Below are 25431 nucleotides of genomic sequence, written 5' to 3' on the forward strand. Positions count from 1 at the left end.
CACACACACACACACACACACACACACACACACACACACACACACACACACACACACACACACACGCACCAGAGGGAAATGCTAATATTTGTGCTTATTAACAAGGCTGTTTAGTACAAACAATATAAATGTATCATGGATGTCTTTTAAATACTTTTAAAAGCAGAGGTTGGGTAACAGCATGCGCCAGAAATTGTATTAAAATAAAATGAAATCAATAAACATACATGTAGAGATGAAGGGCTTCGAGTGAGATGGAGGCCAATGTGGTTCTGTCACTAATTCATATAACTACTAAATGAATTTTTCTCGATACTTTGTCATATAACCAACTGAATAAGCTGCATAGTTAATGATTTGTGATTTACTCAGAGAAAGCTGCCATTTCTTCATTTGCTCTGTAACACAGGGAGTATTATCTGAATATGTTTGTATTTACAATGACCAACTGTTAAAAAAATGTTTCGCTGTTAGGCAGATGGACGTTTCTTATTTAGAGTGAACAATAAGAGATTGATGAAATAAATAAATAAAAGCTTGACTCTCAGTCCAAAAGCAGTGTAGTGTAGTGGCAGGACTCTCTGCCCCGTCGTAACGCTGTGCTGCAGCCTAACAGACGGACAAACTGCAGGGATTTCACATCACGCTGCTGGGCAAAGAAAGCCCCGCGGGGGGCCACTAGATGATTTCCGTCAAATGGCCGACTTCATCCAGACAGTCCAGCTTCACAGCTATAATAAGTCCAAGTCTTGGAACAAACAAGCTTAGGACGTAGAGAGTTTGCGTGGTTTACATAAGTAAAGAAGATGAGGGTTTTCTTTCCATTTACCTACCAATTAATAAAAAAAAAACTCTCAACAACGCATTATGCATTGGTGCAAAGTGAAGCGTTACAGTCAGTGGCTTATCTCTGGAGGCTCCATCATGGCTTCATTGTCTTGTGGATCATCATTTCCAGTTTGCAGTCTGTAAATTAGTGGGGTTTCGTCAAATTCTTTTTCAAAACGTTGCCTGAACTGTAGTAACAGTTCAATGCAAAGAAATATTAGACGGCCGGTAATAATAAGGGAAAAGAGGATGCAGGGAGTGACTCAGATCTTTTGCTGGCGTTCAGAGGGTCCATCCAAGAAAGCAGAATGAGATCAAACTTCCCTTTGTGTCGTAAAAAAAAAAAAAAACCCAGGCTAATTGGAGGTGAAAGGGGAGGAGAAGAGAAAAGAGCGTGAGGACTCCACTATAAGATGCTTTTATAGTGAAGTGTGGGATTAAACTGGAAGGGGTGTAGGCATTGTGCTACCTCTAAGTTTAATGACTTCACAATTCCTCCGTGATGAAGCCATAAGGTTTGAAGAATGACTGCTTTGCTTATTGAATCTTTGTTTAAATTCTTAAGTAGACCCTCTGCGTCACCTTCAGAGGATTAGGAAATAAGTGTTTTCGTCATATTATCCCAAATGTTCAGGTGAGCATCACTGCGCAGTTTTTATGGACTTTGGTAGGTTATCTTCTTTTAACATCAGGGATCAGCTCTGTGGGTCGGGACGCTACTGAAGGCTAAAACGACACACAATGCTACTGCTGATATACATTCCAGTCGTTGTCATCAGTCGTGATTTTGTTGTGTTCTCAAAATAAAGGGGGCCAGCGGAGGAGGGAGGGGGGAGGGGGACAATTGCAGTAACTGTAATTTACCGAGATACCGTGCAAGCTTAGTCAAACTTTAATTCTGCTTCCCAAAAAAATCTAAACATTCCTTTGAAGTCCCAGCCTCACTTGAAACTTCAAGGCCAGATAAGTATAGGCTCCTCCTGATAATGGGGAGCAGGATCTTAGCCAACATTCCCAACCATTAATCAGTGTCACTTGGAAAACCAAGCCTCCCATTAGCGTTCCATTGTAGAGATAATGGCTGACACAAAGGAGGATCGGGCCGCAAGATACGACTCCCAGCAGCCGGGTTGCTCCTGTTGACCCCCCCACCCCTCCACCCTTTTATGGCAGATGCACCCCTTTTGTGAAGGGACCAGGCTGCTGTTGGGGGTGTTCACCTCTCCTCCCCCATTCTCATCGCTTTTTGCTGCGAGTTTTGACAGAAAGGAAGGAAGAAAAGAAAACATAAGCAAAATGGAAGGAAAAGTCAACAATGCAGCATTTCCATTAAGACAATTTATATTCTCTATCTGAGATGTCCTTTGACCCTCCCTGGATCGCTGAAAGGATGGATGCATTATATGCTGCACGGCGGTTTGAAGTTTCTAGATGTGAGGACGCCCGAGAGGTTCGAAATGAAGGTCAACGCGGCGACAGAAGAAAATCCAGTTGTTTTTTGTTGAGCTCTTTGGATCTGTAGGTTTTAGTTATTAGATATACGACTGAAAGACCTGAGTGAAGCTGGCCCCCCACACCTTCTTAGTGTCAAAGGTTTGTGCAGCAAAAATGTTCGTTTGTGCCGCTATCATTTTAAAGATATTAAAAAAACACTTCCAGAGGTCATGAGAGGTCAACCGGCTCCCACCTCCCCCCACCACCTTCTTCATATCAGATAGAATCGGTGTCATTTGTGCTGCGTTTGTGCAGCAACATTTTTTGTTCGTGCTGCTATAATTATAAAGATATTAAGAAATGTTTTCAGAGGTCATGAAAGGTCAACCAGCAACTTCAACCTTCAAGATGTTGATTTATAGGTTTGAAAAAAAAATGAACAACTTAAAATTTACAATCCTGCTGTTTTTTTTTCCTTCTCAAAAATAGAAGGCGGCAAATTTTTCTTTGCCGCTTGGTGTGACTGTGTGTAGGTTAAGTTTACAATCATTTAATACATAATCACCGTCTGGCAGCTCTGGAGTCCAGATATGTAAGTTTTACAAGTGAACTATCGTTTTCCTCAACTTGGAAAAATGTGGCAGTGTTGACTTTTTGTGCATAGGATGCTGTGTTGCGACTTTGCTCATGAAAAGACTCCAAAATCTGTTGGTTCACCCCAAGACTTACTCCCAAATTGAGCAGGACTTTTACAGATTGAGGTAATGTCGTCCTCAATCTGTACAGCTCCTTTGAAATATTGTTTGTTTTTCCAAGTAATTGAAATTCCAACGCTTGCCGATAATCCCTGTCAAGTGCGGTGCAAAAAACCCAGTTCAGCTTCATTCAGTTCAATGTCCTTCCCCTCAGGTCAGCTTCATTGACCGGGAGTCATGCCCTGGGCAATCAGGCCCAGAGAAGCCTACTTCATCCCACTTCAGCCCAATCCAGTGAAATTTATACTCCGTAAAGTATTCGTCTCGGTTCATCTTTCTCAACCATCACCGAGCCGAACCAGGGTCGGGTCAGCGTTTCTTCAGCCACCTCTCCGTCTCTTCCTTCCTGCGATCCCTGGTCTGTGGTGATAAGGAGGGTTATGGAGTGCGCTTGTTGTCGACAAGGCAGTATAGATCACAATAAGTAGCTCCAATTCTTCCCTTTTCTGCTGAGAGTGCACAAGCACCAGCTTCTGTCATCTTCTTTGTATAAGAGAACATCGATTCTCGGAGCAGTTCAACCACAAGACCAACAAAATGATCAGGTCAGGGTGAGGCCGTGGCTCTGACACTCGTCAATACATGCAGAGGTCAGACTGTGCTTAGTATCGAGTATATGCTGAATTTTACTAAAAACCGAGCCGAAGTCCATTTCATGCTACTATTGAGTCATTGACTAGTGCAAAAGAAATAGGATGCTATTGATCTCTGGTGGAGGATTGGATTTCCAGCTGGGAGAGGATCCCGGTCTCGGTGTACGATAGCAGGAGAAGATAACAGGGTGGATTATATATAACCTTTAGCTGGCAGTCGATAGCAGGGGGAACAAATGAAACTGTGGCTAAATGCAATCTTTGCCACTAATTCCTCCCTATCAATTGCCAAATTTGTGACACAGATCTCTTGATGTTGAAAATAAATCAAGCGGAAATTACAGGAAGGGGCTGTTTCAGATCTGGGCTCTTCCTGCACGGAGCTTGAACGTTCCCCCTGTGCATATGTGCTTCTTTCCAGGTACTCTGGCTTCATCCCAGAGTCCAATAGCAGGAATGTTAGATTATTTGGTCTTTCTAAACTGAGTGTGTGCATACATGGTTGTCCTGCAATGGATGAAGGACTGAGCTCCAAGTTGTATTTTAAATACAATGTTACTACTTTTGTTTTGAGACCACCTTTTAAGAAAGCAGTGTAACGTCTCCTGCTTTTAGCTTTTGTTTAACATCTTCCGGCTCCATCTTGTCGCTTGCTGTAAATGAAGGGTGAGTCAGGTGCAAATCTTCTGGGGCGTGTGACTGAATGGATCCCATCTCCACTGCTGCAAACGCAAAACGAGAATTGCAGACTTATCAAACGCTGCACAGAAGCTTGAGCCAATCAGATCATCAAGCTAAGAATTCTGGGYTKACCCGGAGTGAGTTTCGTTTCAGGCTCAGGCCGTAAACCTAAACTCTACGACTCTAGTGCTCACTGATTTTCTTCCGGTTTAGGTTGTCACTATGAAGAGAACGAAGCCAAGCAGCAGCCAAATAATCTTTTCAGTTTCAGTACGATAAAGACAGATGAGGTCTTAGAGAAAAGGACGTGGTGGTGAGCGTCCTTGACCAACTACAAGAAAGAGATTCTCCAGATTCCCAGATGACCATGTGGTCTGACTTGGAACAAGGGTGTTTATACATGGCCTCGTGTTTGCAGCGGTTTTATGACTTTGCATATTTGTGTGTGTATGTGTGTGGGTGGTCCCACAGTGGGGTAGGGGAGGAGGTGAGTATTTGTCCTCGGACCTAACTGACCCCTTATGTTATCGTTCTGTAATTCATCCCAGTGGCATCTGGGCATCTCTGCCGCCTTTGGTTAAGTGTGAGGATCGGAGTCGTGGGTTGCTTGGCCGGGGTGGGGGTGAAGTGAAGAGGGTGTGTGTATGTGTGCGTGTGTGCATGCGTGCGTGTGTGTGTGCGTCAGGGAGTGTGTATCACGGTTTCAACACTCCCCTCGGAGCGCATCCATCTGGACATTTGTGGATTTATTGTTTTGACACCCGCAGCACGCCACAGTCTGGAGAAAAACTCCTCTTCACCCCTTAGTAAAAAAAAAAGATGAAATAGGGCAGATAAATATTTTTTACGGGAGTGTTTGTAAATTACAGTGAATGTCCTTAACATCTGTGATTTGATCTGAACTCCAAACTGCAGCTCTCTGCATTTCATGTCAAACAAAATGCTCAGTCCTAGAATAGTTCATACTGTTTTATTGTATAACAGGTGGCATATAAAGTGCAGTATGCAGATATCACATTCATTTATGCTGGGACAAGATTATAGAGTTTATATAGATAAACTTGCCGTATTTAAAACACAAATGCGATTACACAAAGGGGGAGGAAAAAAAATGGGACGCAATCAGTTTCTTTTGACATGTACACAACAAAAATGTTCATGTGGTTTAAATATTCATTTAAAGTGCTCGGGTTAATCTCAGCTGCTATGTTGATAAACCTCAAGTCTTTGTAAACATGTAAACATCAAAAGTACTCGTTAAAGTGCCAAACAAAGCAGGTATAGCAATTTATTTCGTCCAATGGGAATCGACTGGAGCCCACGTGATCCCATTGGGGGAATGAATCGTTTGATTTCTAACAGTCTAAATAAAATCAGACTCCAAGAAAATGATTCCTCATTTACCACACAAAAACAACTACATTTATGAAGGATAAATTGTGCAAACAGCATCACATACACCAACTTTAAATACCCATTTAAACATCAGCATCGAGCAAACTGTGGAGATGGTACTTTTTCCCCCTTTTTGTTGCATATTTTTAAGTTAATCTTACAGCATAAGAAGTGGGGGAGGGGGAAAAGGCACAAAGGCTTTTAAAAGGCCTTCTGCCGCTTGAAAGCCTGGATTCTGCAGCGTACAGAAGACACATGATGCCTAACAAGACCAGAGGATGCAGCTGTAGCTAAAGGAACTGGAAGCAGGCAAGTCCTTTGACGGCTTTCGAGTCTTTAAGGAGCAACTCCACCAATTTCACACGCATTTAAAAGTCACTGCACAAACACATCTCATCGGTACCTCTGCAAAGGAGAAAAGCACACAAATCAGTCAGACTGTTACAGCAAACACACGAGACCAGAGTTATGCTTTCTGGACACCAAGGTTATTGTAAATGACCACAGTTTCCCTCCACCCCACTCGTTCGCCACTGCCTTTTTAATAATGAAGTTCATAACAGAGTCCATTAAGATCAAAAAGATCTTCGCATGGGTCTTTCAAAGTTCTTGACATTCCTTGGAAATGAGTACAGTTGAGGAAGGCGCGGCACCCAGCCCCTTTCTGGGCTGACAGAAAGGGGAGTTCTTGGAAACGCCACATCTGCAGTTTCCAGGAACGTGTCAGGCTTCAATGCAGCACACACAGGGAGAACCTTTGTTATGTGGACATTTTGTAGGTCGTGTCAGCAGAAAAAAAATAAATAAATAATTTATAAGTGTATTTTTTCTCCTTACGTTTTGACGGGTTCTTCAAACAACTGTTAAAGCAAAGGTTGCAGCATGTAAATGTGGCTCCGGCTCTGCTAGGCGTTGGGTCGCTCTGGCTTTGGAAATGACTCAGATAATCAGATCTCTAAAGATCATCACTGTGGTTTTACATTATGTGTTGACTTTCTGTCCAGTGTGAGCCAGAGAACGGGGTAACATCACAGCTGTTAGATTAGCTTCCTGGTGTTACTTTGACTCCACTGCTGGACGTTTAAAGTTTAGCTAACAATGTGTTCTGCGCGTAGGTCAACAGCAGAGCGACGACGACATGAACGCTGGTACCAGTGACTCACGGCTGGAGGAGCTTTTATTGTGGAGGCTATGAATCACTGACATGAAAGCTACATAAACAGCATCGTTAATAAAAAGGCCAACACGCAAATTGGTGCTTTAAATATTCATACCGTTTGAGTTTTTTTCACATTAAAGCTAAAAGATTCACTGTGTTTTATTGGGTTTTTTTGTTGCTGTGATAGTTCAACACAAGGTAGGGAATAAAAGGTGGCAGCAAAGAGATACATGGTTTTAAGGTTATTAAAAATGAAAATATATAAACAGTGGTGTACATTTGTATTTGTGAACTTTTTATTATTTGTTTCTACCAACTTAACAAATATCTAGACTAGACTGTTTGGTCTGTGTCCTTTAAAAAATAACTAAGGCTCAGTCAGATTTTATGGGGAGCATCTGTAAAATGAAATGTTCAAGTCTTGCCACAATTTTACAATCAGTCTTAGGTCTAGACTTTGACTAGTCCGTAGGCTTTAAACCTGGATTTTAGAGGTACTCTGGTTGCCGTAACTGCAGGGTTTCTTTCAGGTTTGTCCCGTTTTCAGCTCCGTCCATTTTCCCACCAACCATTTATTGAGGGGTATCAGAGTAAAGGTAATATGAGTACATGTGGACACTGTAGTTTTCTCATTTTTATAAGTAAAAGTTTTTGAAAAACACCTAGCCCTTTTGTTTTTAAGAATAAAAAGCTACCTTGTGTTGAAAAATCACAAGAACGTAAATTATATTAAATTTGTCATTTGTAAATCTAAAAAGTTCAGTGGTTCAAATTGTTACGCAAGACAAAGATCTGCTACTACACTGAGAAAAAAAACTGATTTTAAAAAGATCCCATGTAAGTTTTACAGTTTAACTTTTCCAACTTCCTGTAGAAGCCAACGGTGCTACAACGTGAAAATCTGTGGCACCGTTCAACGTCGATTCTTTTTGTCCTCATCTACCTCTGTGCAACTTCTATTTTTCTTTATGGAAAAAAATGCTGCCCTTTGTGTAAAAATAGTCACTTGGTGTACCTGCTGAATGGACCAATACTTTATTACCAAACCTCAGCACCTGTGGGTCAGTAAGTAGCCCTTAATGAGTCAAAATGTAAAAAAAAAAACAGTAACTGAATACAAGAGATTTAAGCTACAAACAAATCAGAAATAAGGTAGAAATTTGCTGCTGCTTAGTAGAAATTTTGAAATATCTTCTCTCTAGTTTATTCATTTTTTTATGCTTTTTTTTTTCCAAACTGTAAAGACAGATACAATTTTAAAAGTCAGTCTAATCGCACAAATCTTATGCAATTTAATGCCAACGCCGTACGTAAAAGTTTAAAAGGCACCGGTTTAAATGTTCATTCAACATCATCTGTTCTTGTTCTGGATTTGCTGGTGAGGCTGTGACCTAAAAGTTATCAAGATGGCAAACCAGACAGGAGCATGACGATCGATGCCGAACTCAACGTGAATGAAAATGGGTTGGAGATGCACAAAACATGGAATTAAAAAAAATAAATGAGCTTCCTTTTCTTAAAATACAGTTTTTATTTGTGAATTTACACAGATTAGCAACACATCTAAAAGCAACTCCATTAGATAATCATTTATATAGGATTTTCACAGGTCACAAAGTAGCTTGGCTCATTCTGACATGCCAAAGCAAAAAAAATAAAAATGCATTCTTTTTCTTTTTGACAGAAAAACAAAAAAAAATGGATAGAGAGGCATTAGTAAAGCAAGGTGCAAACTGTTAAAAACACAAGAAGAGAGAGAGAGAAAAAAGAAAGAATGAATGAAATGCACATTCAGTTCATCTGAGAGCAGGATCAGCTCATGAAATACTTAGGAGGCCTGGAGCTCTCTGCAAACTAAAAGGAAAGATAGCGTACTCTGGTACAAATGGATGGAGGGGAAAAAAAGACATTTTCAAAAGGAGAGATGTTATGGAAGGAGGAAGAAAAAAAAGACAATCTGAGTGATACAACAAAAAAAAAAACATGGTGTGTTAGTTTCAGCTCGTCCATTCCTGTCTCTAGCTACAACACACAAACTCCAGTTCCAACACCACGCCACGCCACGCCTCGCTTCCTTCCACCTTCCAGTTGCGCGACTCCGCCCCACACCCACCCTCTCCCAGACCCCAGGAAGCCGGTGTTTAACGCAGCTAAAGACGCTCCCGCCCTCCAAATCCAATACTTCACATTGCTAGCTGGGATATTGGTACATTTATTTAATTGGCAACGGGGGGAAGGGAGGGAAAAGGGGCAAGCGCAGCAAGACATCACCGGTTTGGGCTGAACAGAGTTCAGCTGAGGGTCATCTGACTGTTGCAGTGAGACTGTTTTGAGAAATGCATAACTGGGCTCAGAGTTGGATCAAATGAAAATAAAAGCATCCATCATGTCCTGTTCCAGTTCTTAGAGGAAATTAGGACAAATCAAGTATGTGGTTATGAGATGGGAGATTCTGGAGCCCTGAGGAGAGTCAGTGCAGTCGCCGGGGATTTTGTAAATGTTTCACAGAGAGGAACCGTGAAGCCTGAGCAGGCAGATGAGAATCATAACCTTTGTCTTAATAAAGCTGGAAAAGAAAAGAAAAAACATTACAGCATGGCTTTAAGAAGAACACACCAACACACCAGGCTCCCTTTTCTCAGGCCCCATCCAGACACAGCCTAGATGCTTTTAGGAAAACTGAGATTTTCCACTCCGCTTACAGGTAACAAACACTGAGATTTTTTTTTTTTTTTTGGAAATGCTTTTAAAAGTGGAGATTAAGAGAAAAAGAAAGAAAAAAGCAAATAGACAAAAAGATCGAGTGTAAACCGAGACTATTTCCTTGCTAAGTTTTACATTTTGCCAAATATTTCCTGAGTGTTTTTTCTAAGAGAGTAGGGCAGATTCAGATTAGCAATTTTCCAAACTACCTTTCAAAGTTTACATCATTTTGTGTTTCCACTCGATGGCAAGCATTTCAGAAAGCAAAACAAAACTTACCAGCTCATTACACAACTTTTTAATTGCCACTTTAAGAACTCACTTTCTTATTTAGCCAGTAAATCAAGTTAAAACTAGGGATGAACAGAACAACAACAACACCGGTACCGGTCCGATTAGTAAAACTGAGCAGATATTACTACCTGATATTTATTTCCATCTTGTTGCCGTTTGTGTGAGTGTGTGTTTTGGATGGAGTTGGTCATGTGGTGTTTATTTGGTCATGTGGTAGTGATGCAGCACAGAATTGTGGGATGTTTAACTGAAGCAGAGAGGCGGCGCAGACTGTGGTCGCTTTCAAACGGTGTATGAAAGTATATACATACGATAAATCGATGAATATCAGGTTTTGGCTACAATAGCATCGGATATCAATATCAGCCTACATTTTCATATCGGTGTATCCCTACTTAAAACTAAGAAATTTATCTCGGTTTACACAGAGTATAGAGACTTTAGAAGCTGCCGCTTGAGAAAGGCTCAACACTAAAAAAGAGAAAATAACAAAAGATTAGATTTGAGAAAAAGAGTTGTTGACGCTGATAAAGCAGCATTTTTAAGTGTCAAGAATCGTTAATGGATTCAAAGAGAGCCACGAATCAGAAGAAGGTACGGCTCGCGTAAAGGTAAAGAAAGCAAGAAAGAAAATAAGTAGTCTAAAAAAAGTGTGTCCTCTGGTCAGACTGGACAAAGCTACATCTCTTTGGCCAGGGAGACATAACTCTTGCTTGGAGGACGAAGGGAGAGGTCCGTGACCCAAAGAACACCGACTCCTACAGCGCCACATGGTGGTGGGAGGACTGTGGACACCACAAAGCCCTGACGTGACCCCTACAGCTAGAAAACCAACAACAATGTGCCAGGGACTTAATAACTGTGACATTGGAGGTCTTTGTGAAATAATTAGTTTTTAAATGGAGAGTAAAATAATGTATAAGCATTCACAATAAACCGGGGATGCTTTCTTTTCCATTTTGATGCATTTATTATTGATAATGTCGCCACCTGCTGTCGGTGCACAGCTACTACAGGACTTTTGATTGGACTCCGAATAAGATTGTGCAGCAAGGATAAAATCAGAAATGGATCAAGAAAGTATCTGTTTAACAACATTACAGAGCAACGCGCCTGGGGCCGATCAGTTCTGAACAACAACAAAGACACGAACGGGATCCGATCAAAACCTTTTTTTTTATTTCACCCGAGATTATCCCTCTCTTTTCTTTCCGCTCACTTTCTTGGCCCTGACTTTTCTCGAACACCATTCCTCGCTTGCCACTTGCACGAATTCTACCGAATACTTCATAATCTCCTTCGCCGGTGAAAGAACAAAACAGAAACAAAAATACCCCCACATTATATATTCTGCAAGAAAAGTGCTGCACTATGACAGAATAGAAGCTCAAACTTGCAAGTCGACAGCCGGCATATCCAGTTTTAACATTATTGTGCTGAGTAGGAACAGAGTGTTCCTCGGGATTACGACGCTAGCCAGGATATCCGGCTCTCGCTAAAACCGGCGCTACGCCGGGACTCCAGTTCAGAAGTGTGCCAGCACTCGGCAGTGTGAGATTTTAACTACACAATAACAGTGAAAACACCACAGTCTCATGGTATTCACTCAAAAATCTGTAACATAATTGATACCATTTCGAATTTTAAAAAAAGCAACAATTATTTGACACATTATATAACATTATTACAGTTATGTTAGCTGTACCAGTCTATTATTTTGAGAAGAAGACCAAATGAAATGTGAGGAATTAACACCTGCTAGGTTTTGTAGAAGTTTGTAAATCCCTGCAGTACTTACAACGAGTGATAGGGGGCGCTCCTTTAGTTTTAGCACCTGGACTGAATGTGTGTGTTTGGATCAATGTAAATGCAAAAGTTGTATCAGCAGAGTGTGTCTAGTTGAAGAGAAAGGCCAAAACTACGTTTGTGAGGGTTGAAAAGTCTGGGAGGTGTTACATCAGCGTTGCAAAATTCAGGGAATTGTTTTTAAAGTTGGAAACTTTAGATGCATTAGCTGGATATTTAATTACTGAAGTGCAAAATGTTTTTTTTAATTAGAATCATCATCGGAATGTTTGTTTCCGTCTTTGGTGGTTGTGTTTTATTTTGGCTATTTAAAATATCCTCCAGGTCCAGTATGGAGTGTTCTGAACAAAATTAACTTTTATTAGTCTTTGAGAGAGCACACTCGCAATATATCGCTTGTAAATGATCTCAAAATGACAATATTATCATTTATCGCAATCATTTCTGGGACAATTTATTATCCAGAAAAATGTGCTGTTGTGACAGCCAGGTGTAGTCTCAGTTCTGAAATACATGATCTTATAATTTATTGAGAAGCACCTGTGTAAGACCGAAGCTGGTAATTGGCCCAAGCCTAGTGCAAGATGGAGCTGACGAACGTAAAGCTGCATTCAGTAAAAAAAATAAAAAAATCACATTTCATGAAACAAACAGCGGTTTCTTCAATAAAACAAGATTTTCTCCCAGTCATCTTGGCAAACAAAAACAACAGCGGAGAGAGATGAAGAGGACGCCATATCAAAATGCTACATAAATATGAGATAATGCAGTTGGAAGCAGCCAGAATTCATCCTCTCTTATCTACTCTGACGAGCTTTAACCGTATCTAGAAAACACAATCCTCCTTCGGAGAAAGAAGTCACCAAGAGTCATTTGGGAGCCACGGCAAATACATCAGCTCAAATCCTCCGACTGCCTTTATTCCCCAAAACTAGTTTTTCCAGTGAGATGTTAAATTTTTATGTTTTCTGTGCAGACAAGCGAGACAAAATAAGAGCGAGGTGGAATATTAAGGAATATGTGAAGGACAAAGAGGCTTCCAGTTTAGTATTGAGCCGAGGTTAGAAACACGGGGGAGAGGAGCCAGTTATTCAGGATCTACAAGTGACGCTTCCAAGGAGCCGAGTTAGAGTACTGCATGAGATATCAGGTACGTAGACACACCCACGCCTGTCCTTTTTTTAAATTTATATCGCTCCCATCTGCTGCAGCTCACACACCCACCTGCCCCAAAATCTCACAAACATTCTTTCTTTGCAAAATGACGTTTTCATAAAAATCCCAAACTGCTGGGTTTTTTTGTGTGTTTTTTTTCTTGTTAAATCTTTCCTCTGCCTTTTGTACATAAAACCTCTGGTTAAAAAACAAATCAAATATAATTAAAAACAAAACAAAAAAAACAAACAGACTGACAAAAAAAGGTGGGGTGGGGGGAATTCGACACCCTCTTTCCGCGGGCGCGCTCTTCCCAACTTCGCCCGCTCGCTCCTCTCAGGCCTCCGTCTTCTCTTTCTTTTTGTTTTTCTTCAGGAACGACGGCGTGCGGAACTTCTTCTTCTTCTTGGTGTTGGGCGACTTGGAGGGGGAGCTCTCGGGGGACAGCGGCTCCTCGATCTTCTCGCCGGGGCGCACGGTGATCTCCACGCTCTCCACGCTGGTGGTCAGTTGACTGACGCGCTTGGAGAGCTCGTCGTCGTGGTTGTCCTTGCCGTTCATCAGGCCCGTGTGGTTCTCTGGAGGGAGGAGAGGAAGGCAGTGTGACGCTGGCGACTAATTAGGAAAAAACATGCCACAGATTAATCACTTTTTACTTTTTTTAACCCTCTCACAGTCTTATGATTAGATCCAACAAGCTAATCGTAGCTAATGCGTGGTCCGGCGGGATCACGCACAGATCTGTGCTTGTTCTCAGGTGTAAACACGCTTGTAAAAGTGAACACGCTCGTGTGTCCACTTTTTTTGTGTGTGGTTTTTTTGTGTGGGGTTTTGGGAACTGACGGTCTGACGGGACAACAGCTGTCAGACGTTTTCCACACTCCTCCTGAGCTATTTTCTATCACCTTGTCATACCTTCTCATTTCTCATTCAACCTCTAAAAAAAAAACATATTTTCTACCCATGTACTTATACCAGGAATGCACGATATCACCTCAGTTTGATGTCCACCCATCAGTGATTTTAATTTYATTTCGTATTTAAACAGAAACACCGCAATTGCAAAACTTAACGGAGCAGTGACCTGGTTTCGTCTGACCCCGTAACGGTGGCGTCAGAATACGTGAGCTGGGGCGATGCCACAGGGTTAATCGCTGTTGGGTGGGGTTTTCTCGTGTTTGCGGCGAGAGGAAGTTGACAGGAACTCGATCCCCGCGTGCCGTTATTTACGAGCGCTAATGGGTCGAGTGTGATCTTTGTGTCTCTTTGAGGTGCATTAACCAGTTTCAAGTGTCAGATGTGAGAAGCTTCGCATTAAAGGGGAAAATACTGTAGGTCAACACGGCAAATCATGTCGCCTTGTCATCCCGGAGTATTTATTCGACTCGACCGGGAGGGCTTGTGATATTTTAAACCAGTGGAAGACAGAGAGAGAGAAAAAAAATAAAGAGTTTGTCCCTAAGGTGAGTTACTCGCTTTATTGAGGACACTTTATGCTCGTTTTCAGCTGAAATAAACACACTATGGAATATTAACTTTAATTATTTACCTGTTTGCATAGAGCTGCTTTTGTTGAACAGTGAATTATTCAAAGGACGCAGATAGCTTGGCATGCTGCTAACCGAGATGCAGCGATCCATACGGATATCTTCCGTTTTTATGAAATATTTCGGATGACGCAAGTCTGATATCAAATGTTAATTTCAGACATTTTATCTTACATCACTAAAGACACAACGCAGCATCCTAATAGTGATTTTACATTTGTTAGCATGATGGCTTTTCTAATTAAAAGACCCAGTTTCATAATGTTTCATGCTGCACCCAAGTGAATTAAAAGTGCTCGTAACTTGATGAAAGAAAACACTTTAGAATTACATTTTTTGTTTATATATATGTATTTAAATATGGAAGTAAAAAAAAATATGTTGACTAGGACAAAACATCAAACAACTTCATCTTAAAAGCTTTGGCTTGTTCAAATATGATTAATTCACAATCAAGTTCAAACAAATGAGCAGAAAAAGCAAACTCAAATCTGTTAATTTAAGTTAGCATCTCAGTGGCATGCTCAAATGTTAGCGAGCATCAGACTTAAGAGACAGACAGCAGTGCAGCCAGTCTCCCTCTGTGTGAGCGATACCTTCTTTAGCCGGAGTGCTTTGCGGAGACTGGGTGACAGACAGAGACTGAGAGAGCGTGGAGCCGTCGTCGGAGGTTAGCTCGTGCTCGCCATCTGCAGGGAGGTCGGTCGGCGAGGAACGGGTGAGAGGATTGCAGCACGGCGTCAGAGTGGGGGTGGGTGGGTTAAAGCAGAGGGACGACAGAGGGAGTGAGTGGGATGAGAGGTTGGAGGGATTTGAGAGGGAGGGGAGGAAGAGATTAGCGACAGCACACACAGACACATGTTAGAATCAGGCCATGCACAGCTGGTTTCCCACAAAACTTGAAAAAGAAAATCCTTGTCTGCTGATCATCAGGCTCTCTCTCTCTCTGTGGGTGGCTCAGCTCGCTTTGCAACAGGCTAGGACTCAATATCCCGGTGAGGAGGCAGATGCTCCGAGCGGCGGCTCGCTGGCCACAAGAAGCAGCTACCGCTCCCCCCCATGGTGACGCTTTTACGACACTACAAAACCTAAGCGTCAACTTTGATCCTCACGTAAAGCCGTTAAAAAAGGCCTGGAAATAAACTGTGGCTACACAGACGTAGTGAGTTCAACATGGTGGTTCATGATGACAAGCAATCTAACAAGAATCCCAATTCTCTTAAAAGATAAAGCAGCACAGAGCATGACATACTCTCCACCATGTAGAACAACAGAGGATTAGGTTCATTTTTTTTTTTTAATTTCAAGCTGGATGCGTCTGAATTTGTACAAAAGTCCAATCACAGCCTCAACTGATCGATGTGTGTGATTCTAGTAGCATTTGATGATTTTAATGTTAGTGTTGGTAGGATAGAAAGGTTTTTTGCTTTTTTTTCTGGCATGCATTACAAATAACTGATGCAGATACTAGAGTAAGTGTAATAGTTAATATGCAGACTTTCTGCATATTAACTAATCTGCAAGGTTAGTGAACCTTGCAGATTTTTTTCTACCTCCCTCACCGCCCTGCTGACTACAGTGGAAAGATAAATCTAGGTTTTCATCCATAAATGCAGGCAAGTTCATGTGTTTTTGTACCATTTTCCGACTTATTTTATACCCATTTCGACAATGAGCTACTGAAAAAGGAGCCTGTGACATGCAATACGTCATATAGCATAACTTCATAAAAATAAACAAAAAACACAAACTACAACTTCCCAAAGAGTCTGATCAAGTTACTGTAGAACTGAAAAGAAGATTTAGTAATGTATTTTAATTTGTTTTCTTTTTTTAAAGAGATTTTAATTATAGGCAGGTTTTTTTTCTACCACAGAATGAACGTACTTATCTCCTCGACTGTCTCCTTCAAAATGCTCATGTTAGTCAGTGGGTCTGCGAGGACACCGATGTCATCATGACATAAAATAAACGTTACATTTTCTCACAAATGGCAGCTTTATTATTTTTTTTAAACTAACACACCTTCACTGAGGTTTCCCAGTGAACAACATTAGTGCTGCAGCTTTGACAAGTTTCTTGGTTCAAAGCCAAGCCTGGCATTAGCAGCTTCATTAGTCTCAAACATGAGTTAGGTGTGAGTAAGAGACAACCTTCCAGACTCCACTTTCAGCTGTATGGCTCCTCTAAACCTTTTACAGAGAGGACGGGCAGCAACCTGCCTAGTGCTGTTCAAATGTCTCATCCCGTTTCCTCCATGTGGGACATGAAGGTGGAAACCGCTCACATGAGCAATGTGGAGATTTGAAGCATCAGCTTGGCTTGAAGGGTTATTTCTGACAGGATTAGGGACTTTTTTTATATCGATATTTAACTTCTCATTGCTGCAGACAGAAGTCACATGTGGAGTACCCCAAGGTCCATTCCTGGGACCCCTCCCATTTAAAATCTACGTGGTCCCACCAGCTCCGGCTACAACCAGAAATGAGATTAGCTACCATGTCCATACAGATTGTATGCAGCTCTATGTTACGATGTCACTTGGTGAATCAGAAAACCACCCAATCACAGATCGGGCGCTTCGAACAAATCAAAGTGTGGACGTGTCATCATTTTCTCAGGCTGAACAGACACAAAACCGAAGTCACTGAGTCAGCGCCCAGCTTCAGTGATTACAGACAGAAACCAGCAATTAGGCCTGAAATCTGGGTGCAGTGATGAACTCTGACCTGAACGTTCAGAGCCACATGAAGACAGTTACAAAGTCGGCCTTCTATCACCTGAAGAACATCTCCAGGATTAAAAGACTAATGTCTCAGCAAGATCTGAAGAAGCTCATCCATAAATAATAATCTCATAAAAAGTACTTTTCATAGCTGCATGGGTCTGCACTTTTATATTTTATACCAAGTTTTGTTGGATTTCAAACGATGAGCATCCACAACGTACAGGAGACGATCAGAACTCAACCTGCAACCAATTACACATGTGTGTGTGTGTGTGTGTGTGTGTGTGTGTGTGTGTGTGTGTGTGTTTGTGCGTGCGTGTGTGTGCAGCATGTCTCGGGCCTCTCCAGACGGACTTCAGCTTGCATCCAGATGGGTCACCGGGGATTCATGGGGCTGTGGGGGCAACAGTGTCATAGCAACGGGCTGCGCTCGTGTGGAGGGTGTGAAGACCTGCTGTCGGTTCAGTCTGCTGTCTTAGTCACGCTGGCCTGTCACGCAGGCGCTTTCATATGCACGCAACGGCGCAGAACATTTGGACGTGTACCGCACACATGCGTGAACACATGGCCCGTAAACACGGCCGCATTAAACAGCCGCATCCAAAACGTGGTCCAGCGAGCCCAGAGCTCTGCAGAGCTGCGAGTGAACCCTTTCACCGCTGCCTGCTCACTGTTGACTTTCTGATTGTCTTTCTAAACAGAGAGAGAGAGAGATAATGTGATTAGCACCGACTCCGAGCGGAGCTAAAGGAAGCAGCGACGTATTCGGATGTGATCTCCCGAGTTTTGACGCCGTCCGCTTGTTTGACGGCGCCGCTAACGAGACGCAGCGCCTCTGACCGGAGACGGATAGAGTTTTGAACCACCGGCTGCAAGCGGATCAGAGGGAACGAATCCGACTCGAGATGAGAGGAATCAATCTGCAAGTGGAGAGTTTAATCCAGATTTGGTTCAACATCAACTGGAAAGCTGCTCCAAATGTTTTGCTCTGATCTGCCGCTCAACAAGCAGTTGACATAATTGGATTTTAAACGAGCTGAAAGAAATGCACTTGAAACTTTTAACGTTCATCTGGAAGATGCCAACATCTAGCAGATGTGGGTTTTTTTTGCAATAGATTTGTATTTATTAAAAACAAGAACATTTAGTTTCAAAAATCTAGAAATATAACAGGACTTTTCACTTTTGTTTCAGAGACGTATGATGTCGCTGCGCTGCAGAGGGAGAGAACCTCTTAGTGGTTTTTGGGTTGTTTTTGCAGCGTCGGGTGAAATAACATTTCTTCAGGCTTTAAGGAAAAGGTTCACTGCAAAAACATAAAATCTTACCAAGACATTTTTTCCATGTTATAATTGAAATAGCCAGTGGAACCAGAACTTTTTCATGAATATTATTCATGAATTATTTACTAAAACAAACTCCTGTATGTTGTTGAAAAGTTGCTTGTAAGTTAGTTTTGTCTCATTTAAGTTGTGCCAAGATATTTACACTACAAGATCAAGTAAAAATAAACACTTGGTAAGATTTTTGTAGTGTTGGCATTCAGTTTAGTTTTCAGCCTCTGAAGCAGAAAAAAAACCTCTGGGCTGATCAGAAACATAAAAAAAATATCTTAAAAGCAACACTTGGACTCTTAATGTTGCACCAAGAGTTCATTAAAGGGACATTTACACCATGAAGCTAACTTCTCTTCTTCAAACTCATCTCTCTTTTAATGCTCTTAATTTGAAAGTTGCATACGAATTGTTGAGCTAGTGGTTGTTTTTTTTTTAAGGCTGACAATACTTGTGCTGTACGATGAACCATCACAGATTTCCACTGACCACGAGGAGTGTGAGTGAGTGTGTGTGTGTGCGCGCGTGCGTGTGTGTGTGTGTGTGTGTATGAGAGAGAGTTTAAACATTGATCAAACAGAGTGTGTGTCGTACCGCTGAGGCCAAGTTGCCTTCTCTCCACGTTTTTGTGGTGCTGCTCCTTTTCCAACAGCTCGCTGAACGGGTTGGGAGGAAGAGGAGCCATCTGCTCCTCCTCTGTGGGCACGTATGGCTGAGGTGGAGGAGGAGGAAGAGGAGGGGAGGACAAGGAGAGTAAAGGGTGAGTACAGGAGCGTCGACACAAACACCGTTTATAACCAAAATAAATCAGATTACGTCTAATAATCCAACACATATCCTCCAGTCAATCCCATACACACAAATGACAAGTCACAGTACGAACTCCTGCTGAGATTTAGATGCATAAACAAGTCGAGAACACTCATCATGCTCCGAATAAGACACCATAAATTAACAGTACATGAGACGTGTCCCAAATAAATGGAAAACTGGTGCAAACTGATTAAAGAGTAGTTTGGTCTCCAGGCACAGCGTCATGCGGCGTTTCAAAACAAAACCAAATCAAATGAAATGAAATGTGTGGAGGGTGAAATAAAACCCACTGTAAACGGGGAACCAACAAGCACGATGCTTGAGAATATTTACCAGCATGTCTATCTGCCCCAGATCCTTCGAGACAAAACAGCAACGAAGAAAACACAAAGAATCAGCTCAGACGTGTCGGGATGAGACTTTTGAAGTGCGTGTTTTGTGTTATTGCTGTAGTTTTGAGTGAAGCTTTAGAGAGGATCCTGCTTTCCATGCATGCTTGTCTCCCCCTAGTGGCCAAATTGAATAATAGATAAAAGGCAAGAGACTCGCAATGAGACTTGAAGCTTCGAGTGTTGATCCCTGTGAATCTAAGTAGATTAGAATATAAAATGAGGCATTTTTAATACAGAAATGCTATGTGGCGGCCATTTAGGAAACACTCAAACCTTGGAGAAGACTGTGGATTTAAACATCATCTCCCGTCACATGAATTGATGCCAAATATGACTTTCAGAGTAATGTGCCCAAGCACACAAATGGAAAGTTTAGTAGAAGGAAAAAGTGTGGTTTGAAAGTTTCCAATTGCAGCCTCGGGAGGATTGTAAAGCAAAGCCCATTCAAAAGCTCAGGGGGAAATTCATAAGTTCCGAAGAACCGTGTGTCACGCTGCACTGATGCAGTAGTTCATGGAAAAAATGTCGTGATAAAAATATTGGCTCATAAAAACCACAGTATTTGGAAATACTTTTAAGCAGACCAACATTTCTGTATTTTTCTTTTCAATCTTGGTCATATTCCAACTGATTTTGGGGGCTTTAATCAACTGCAATCCCTAATCATTAAATCATCAATCAAAATGGTTTGGATTTATTACTGTGTGTAATGAATCCAAATAATATGAGTTTAACCTTGAATCTTAAAAATAAACAAGGTCCTACTCTGAAGCTCTGAAAAGAAACATCGTCGCTCCAACATCGGAACATCAGCTTTGGTTTTGTTAATATACACATAACTCACTCGTTTTTAAAATTATTATTATTAGTTTGTTTATTTAAAATAAAAAAAAGAGACAATCAATTAATACTGTAAGGAAAGAGCACAGTGGTGAACTGCTGCCTCTCCAACAAAGTCACATATTGTTGTGACAACATGCATTTTTCTAATCATGCCAAAAGGCAACAAGTGCCCAGAGCTGCACAAAAGTCTGTTAGTGGAGCCGTGAAGAACCGGAAGACGTTTCTCACCTGTCGTGGCTGATCGACAGGAATGCCGGCGAGGTGCTGAGAGCGCGGACCTGACGTCATCACATCTAACCGGTTCTGCTCTCGGATCTGGAACGGGACAGACGGAAACACACCACCAAGAGGTCAGCAGGACTATGAAGGGTTCAAGGCCGCTGTCGTGTTTGGAAGCAAAATTCAGAAAAAAATATATACATATATTCATGGCAAAGTTTTCATTTGTCTATGATCCACAAAAAAACTGCAAAGCTGCCGAAACACTGAGTTCCTTTAAATCGAGGCCAGAAACCCATTTGTTCAGAGTTGCCTTTGATTAGTAGTGAGTGAAACATCAATCGATATGTTTGATTGATGTTTCACTCACTGAAGCAGACGTCATAGAACAAATGTTTTCTGATTGTGGGGTCTTCAAAATCTTACCAAGATTTCGATGATTTTTGACAAAATGTAATGCTTATTGCTCGTTTCATAACCACTGACTGTATGACGTTTTTGTTTTAAAGTGCTTTGAACTGCCTTTTTGCTGAAATGCGCTACACAAACAAACATGATGCGACTTTTATAGAAACAATCGGAGCCACAACTTTCAACACCCCAAACGATGCCTGTAATGGAAATCTAATGTGTTTTCTAATTTACTTTTTCAAGTTGTTTAGATTGTGTTAAAACAGACTCAGTTCTCTGAGCTGGTCTTCAAAATAGGAAAACATTGGAACCAAGTCCAGCAGATTGACAACAAAGTTTATGTTGCCATTACCCACAGTGGCACATCTGACACACAAGTATGGAACAAGTGTCCTCCTTTCCTTATCTAGTAATTTTTACAAAACTTCACATATAAAACTTTAGGGTTTTATATGTTAGAATAGCGCTGAAGTGACTGGCAGCTCTGGATACTCAAGCTTGGAGAAGTGCAGGAACCTTGAGAATCAGATCGACTTTTCAGGAACTAAAGCTCTGAGAATGTCGGGCGTAAAGCAAAAGACAGATATGTGGAAAAGCGCCTGCTGGAAAGAACGACACAGGATCCGTGATGCATCGTTTGAGATGGATTCTTTTCCAAAGACCATGGAGTCGTCATGAACTAACCATGAGATTTCTGCATGGTTAGTTCGTTCTACTCATCCGTACCGAGTCGTTCTCTCCGCGTGCTGCGGCCGCTCCGTCACCCGTGTAAACTCTGCTTCGCTCAGCCCGTCTCCGAAAGCCTTCGGCTGCATAAACATCCGTCTTTTTGACGTCCCGCTTACCGTTTCTAGAAGGACTGTCATTTTTTTGAAACCAGATGTCCATTTGGTATTTTGTACTGAATCGGCTGCTTCAAAATAAAGGAGTGAAAATGTTACACAGTCCTTCCTTTCCTTCTGGACTCACAACAGACGCTTTTGTTTTGTTTGTAGAAACTATCTCCTAACGTCGGTAATTTTAAGTAGAAGTCTTTACAAAGCAGCCAACATAAACAACTGGACTCACTTTGTTCCTCTTCTGCTGCACCTCGCTGGGGTCTGTGTTTAGAGGGACGAACTGATTTGGGTCTTCAATCCGGATCGGAGTTCCCGTTTCATCCGCCCTCATCCACTGCAAACAGGTAGACGAGACTGCAGCTGAATCAGGCTGCTTGTTTGCCGCTCCGCCACCAGATGGCGCTCTAGCACCGCGCTGTTTGAGCCGAGGCCGGCTTCAGTTCTCACCGTGGTCGTCCGGCTGTTGCAGCGCTCCTCTCCGGCCTCCACGCTGACCTTGGTGTAGCTGTTGGGGGAGTTGAGCCAGCGTGTCTTCTCCCTCTGCTGCCGCTGCTGGAGGAACTTGAAGGGCAGCCGCAGGGCCTCGACGTCCTCCTCGAACGTGAAGGCCGTGACGGTGGCGGGGATCTCCACTTCGCTCTTGTGCCTCGGCTTCTCCCGAACGATGGGGTGTCGGTAGGCATAGCCCGTTCTGTAGCCCTGAAAAGAAAGCACAGTCTCAGACTCCTTTTCCTCCGACACCCCAAAGCAAAAATACAGCACCAACCGGTCGCCTTCGGACGTCACGCCATTAGTGAAATATTTGCAGTTTGATATTTGTGTATTTAAGGATCTCCATTTCTAGGCTCTACCGCAGTAGAGGCTTTTCCTAATGGGGTCCACAACAAACGAAAATCATTTTCAAACATCACAAAACAAGACATAACGGTGTTCCTTCAGACGCAAACAAAATTCAATTAAAACGCAAAATTCAACTTCTTCAATAAGGAGATAATAAAACACATTACCGCACAAACCATTTCAACAATATCAGAACTAAACTAAAAGTGAAGATGAATACAACAATAACAAACTTTAAGTATAAATGTAAACTTTCCATCAAGTCAATATTAAAGATTTTATTTTATTTTTTTATTTACATGATCAGCCATCAATGTAATTACAGAAGGCAACATATTCCAAAAGGAAATTTCTGGGTGGGAAACAACTGGGAGAAAAGGTTAAAAGTTTTTATATCAGTGGTGTCCAAAGTGGGTCCTGGAGGGTCAGCATCCTGCATGTTGTAGTTCACTTCCTGGTTTAACGCACCTGGATCAAATGGTGGCTCATTAGAGGCCTAAGAAGAACATGGACCTGCTGAAAAGGTTGTTACTACCAACAGGGAGAGAACTAAAACATGCAGGATGCCGGCCTTTGAGAACTCACGTTGGTTTTGTGAAGTCCAGATTTTTTGAGAAGAGAAAAGACGACTACATGGTAGTCTGTCGCGAAAAATCTGGACTTCTACCCTTTCATCCATGACTGGATGAAAGGGTAGATGAACTAAAACCTTCAGTTTGCAACGAGGCCATGTGGTGGGAACAACTACATGCACCCTGGACCAACCCATCCCCACAGGGAAACCAAGTCGGATACGGGTTGCATGTTCCTGCTGCGTGAAAGTAACTTCAGTCGGACGACAAAACAAAAACAAAACAGCAAAGTAGCTGCAGGGTTTCAAACGCCACAGAGCAAAAACTGCGAGCCATTTCCTCTCACGCCCATCTGCATCTTCACCCCTCCTCCTCCTCCTTGTCCCTCTTCATTTCTCCAATTTTCCTTTATACATTCCCATTTCCTCTCCCTCAGTTGTGTCGCCGCTGTTGTTCCGTCAACTTTCCACACGCAGCTTTTCTTCTCATCTGCATCCCGCCGTCAGAGCTGACCTTTCGGCTCGGCTTCATCGCTCCAGCTGAGCTGGCAGGGAACTTTTTCCGGCAACATCCTGCTTTCCGTGCAGACGCTTCGACAAGCTCACAGCTGGAAGCTTGAAGGGAACAACAACGCTGCTGTCGCCCCCCGTTCTCATCGCTGTCTCGGCCTCCTGAGTCAAGAGCAACGACTTACAGAAAATGTCGGAGTCAGAGGGATAAAGGAGAGCAACGGATGTGATCGGCCAGAAAACTGCTATCGGTGTACAATTCTTCCCACAATTCTTGATCGAGTCAGCAGAGACGCTGCTGCTCAATGGGAAAGCTTCGTCCTCCACCAACGGATGCGGAAGACGACGCAGAGTTTTAATCGGCCAGATGCCAGGCGAGTCGATAGACTCACCAGATTATCCAGCATCCTCATCAGAGACTCAAACTCCAGCTCTCCGACCTTCCACTTGTACTGGCCGGCCATGTTGACGTCCGCTGCCGACGCCACGGCGAACACGCGGGATTTGTACTTCTCAGGGTCCAGCATTATGAGGTTGTCCACTCCTCCAGCACACGAGATAGCATTGACCTGAAAAAGAAAAACAAAAGTGCTTAGAGCTTCTGTTGTCATCTGTGATTTCAGATCAAACACTTCCAACTTATTTCCGCACAAAATGGAAGGAAGGTGATTTAACAAAACCAGGGAGTCTGAGAGTAAATCAGCTCAGAACATGCGGAGCTGGACACACAGCGAACACGCCCCGGGGGGATTTATTTGTAGAATTTAAGCCGGGCTTTGCAAGATGGATTAATGTTTTTCTTTTGGTTGACAGGGTGACAGTCATTTGGGAGATTTGGTGTGCCGTATTACAGGAGACGGGGAGGAGGAGGGGCGAGCTGTCGGCTCAAATCCACCGTGTTTACAAGCGCCCACGAAACGCATGAGACAATCTGGACTTGCGTAATTTGAGGATGAAATTTTATTTGAGTTAGTAATTCACGCCCAGTTATCGTCTAGGTGGGACTTCCCATCCTGCATTAGGATAAATAAAACCACAACAGTAGCTTAATGTTCAGAAACTTTTAACATTTTCACATTTTGTGACATTATGACAAACCTGAAGGCACTTTGTTGACAACCTTGCATCGTTTTTCTTTTGTTTTACAATTGTGCATTACCTTGTGTTGGCCTATCACATACAACAAATAACTAAGAGAACTAATGTTTTTAAACATAAACGCTAATTCAGGTTTTATTTATTTATTTATCTTTTTGTTGTCGTTTCAAGAAATAATTGCGCTGAATTAGCGACTTTTAGTTCGCTGACACTAAAAGTCCCAAGAGTAATTTTAGATTCTTGGCACTAGACAAAAAAAAAAGAAAAAAGAAAAGTAAATAAAATGTGTCCATATTCTTTTGGCAAAAGATAAATAATTATATTATTTTAAAAACTCAAAAATAGCTTATAGGGGTTTCTTAAAAACAACAAAAAACAAGTGGACAGTTCTCAAAAACCAAGTTGTTTTTTACTCAATGCGTCATGAGACTTTTGTGGCTCAAAATGACATTAATTTATCTGGACCATATACAGAAAAAGCTC

General features: G+C 42.1%; 1 protein-coding gene across 7 annotated transcripts in view; it reads right to left on the reverse strand.

Moving 5' to 3' along the window:
• Positions 1-8356: 8356 nt before the first annotated feature.
• Positions 8357-25431, reverse strand: part of add3a (adducin 3 (gamma) a) — a 113434-nt gene continuing 96359 nt past the window's right edge. For 4 of the 7 annotated variants that reach the window (XM_017305459.1, XM_017305458.1, XM_017305457.1 and 1 more), the window contains 8 exons: positions 24243-24419; positions 22377-22628; positions 22159-22263; positions 20689-20775; positions 19559-19582; positions 19007-19124; positions 14947-15039; positions 8357-13381 (listed from right to left, as the gene is read on the reverse strand). In XM_017305459.1, the coding sequence (XP_017160948.1) occupies positions 13140-13381; positions 14947-15039; positions 19007-19124; positions 19559-19582; positions 20689-20775; positions 22159-22263; positions 22377-22628; positions 24243-24419 (1098 nt within the window). In that variant the 3' untranslated portion in view covers positions 8357-13139. The remainder of the gene's footprint in view (positions 13382-14946; positions 15040-19006; positions 19125-19558; positions 19583-20688; positions 20776-22158; positions 22264-22376; positions 22629-24242; positions 24420-25431) is intronic. The other 3 variants (XM_008410013.2, XM_008410105.2, XM_008410188.2) reach the window with 3 other exon arrangements.

This window comes from Poecilia reticulata, linkage group LG1, assembly GCF_000633615.1.
Source record: "Poecilia reticulata strain Guanapo linkage group LG1, Guppy_female_1.0+MT, whole genome shotgun sequence".
Lineage (NCBI taxonomy): Eukaryota > Metazoa > Chordata > Actinopteri > Cyprinodontiformes > Poeciliidae > Poecilia > Poecilia reticulata.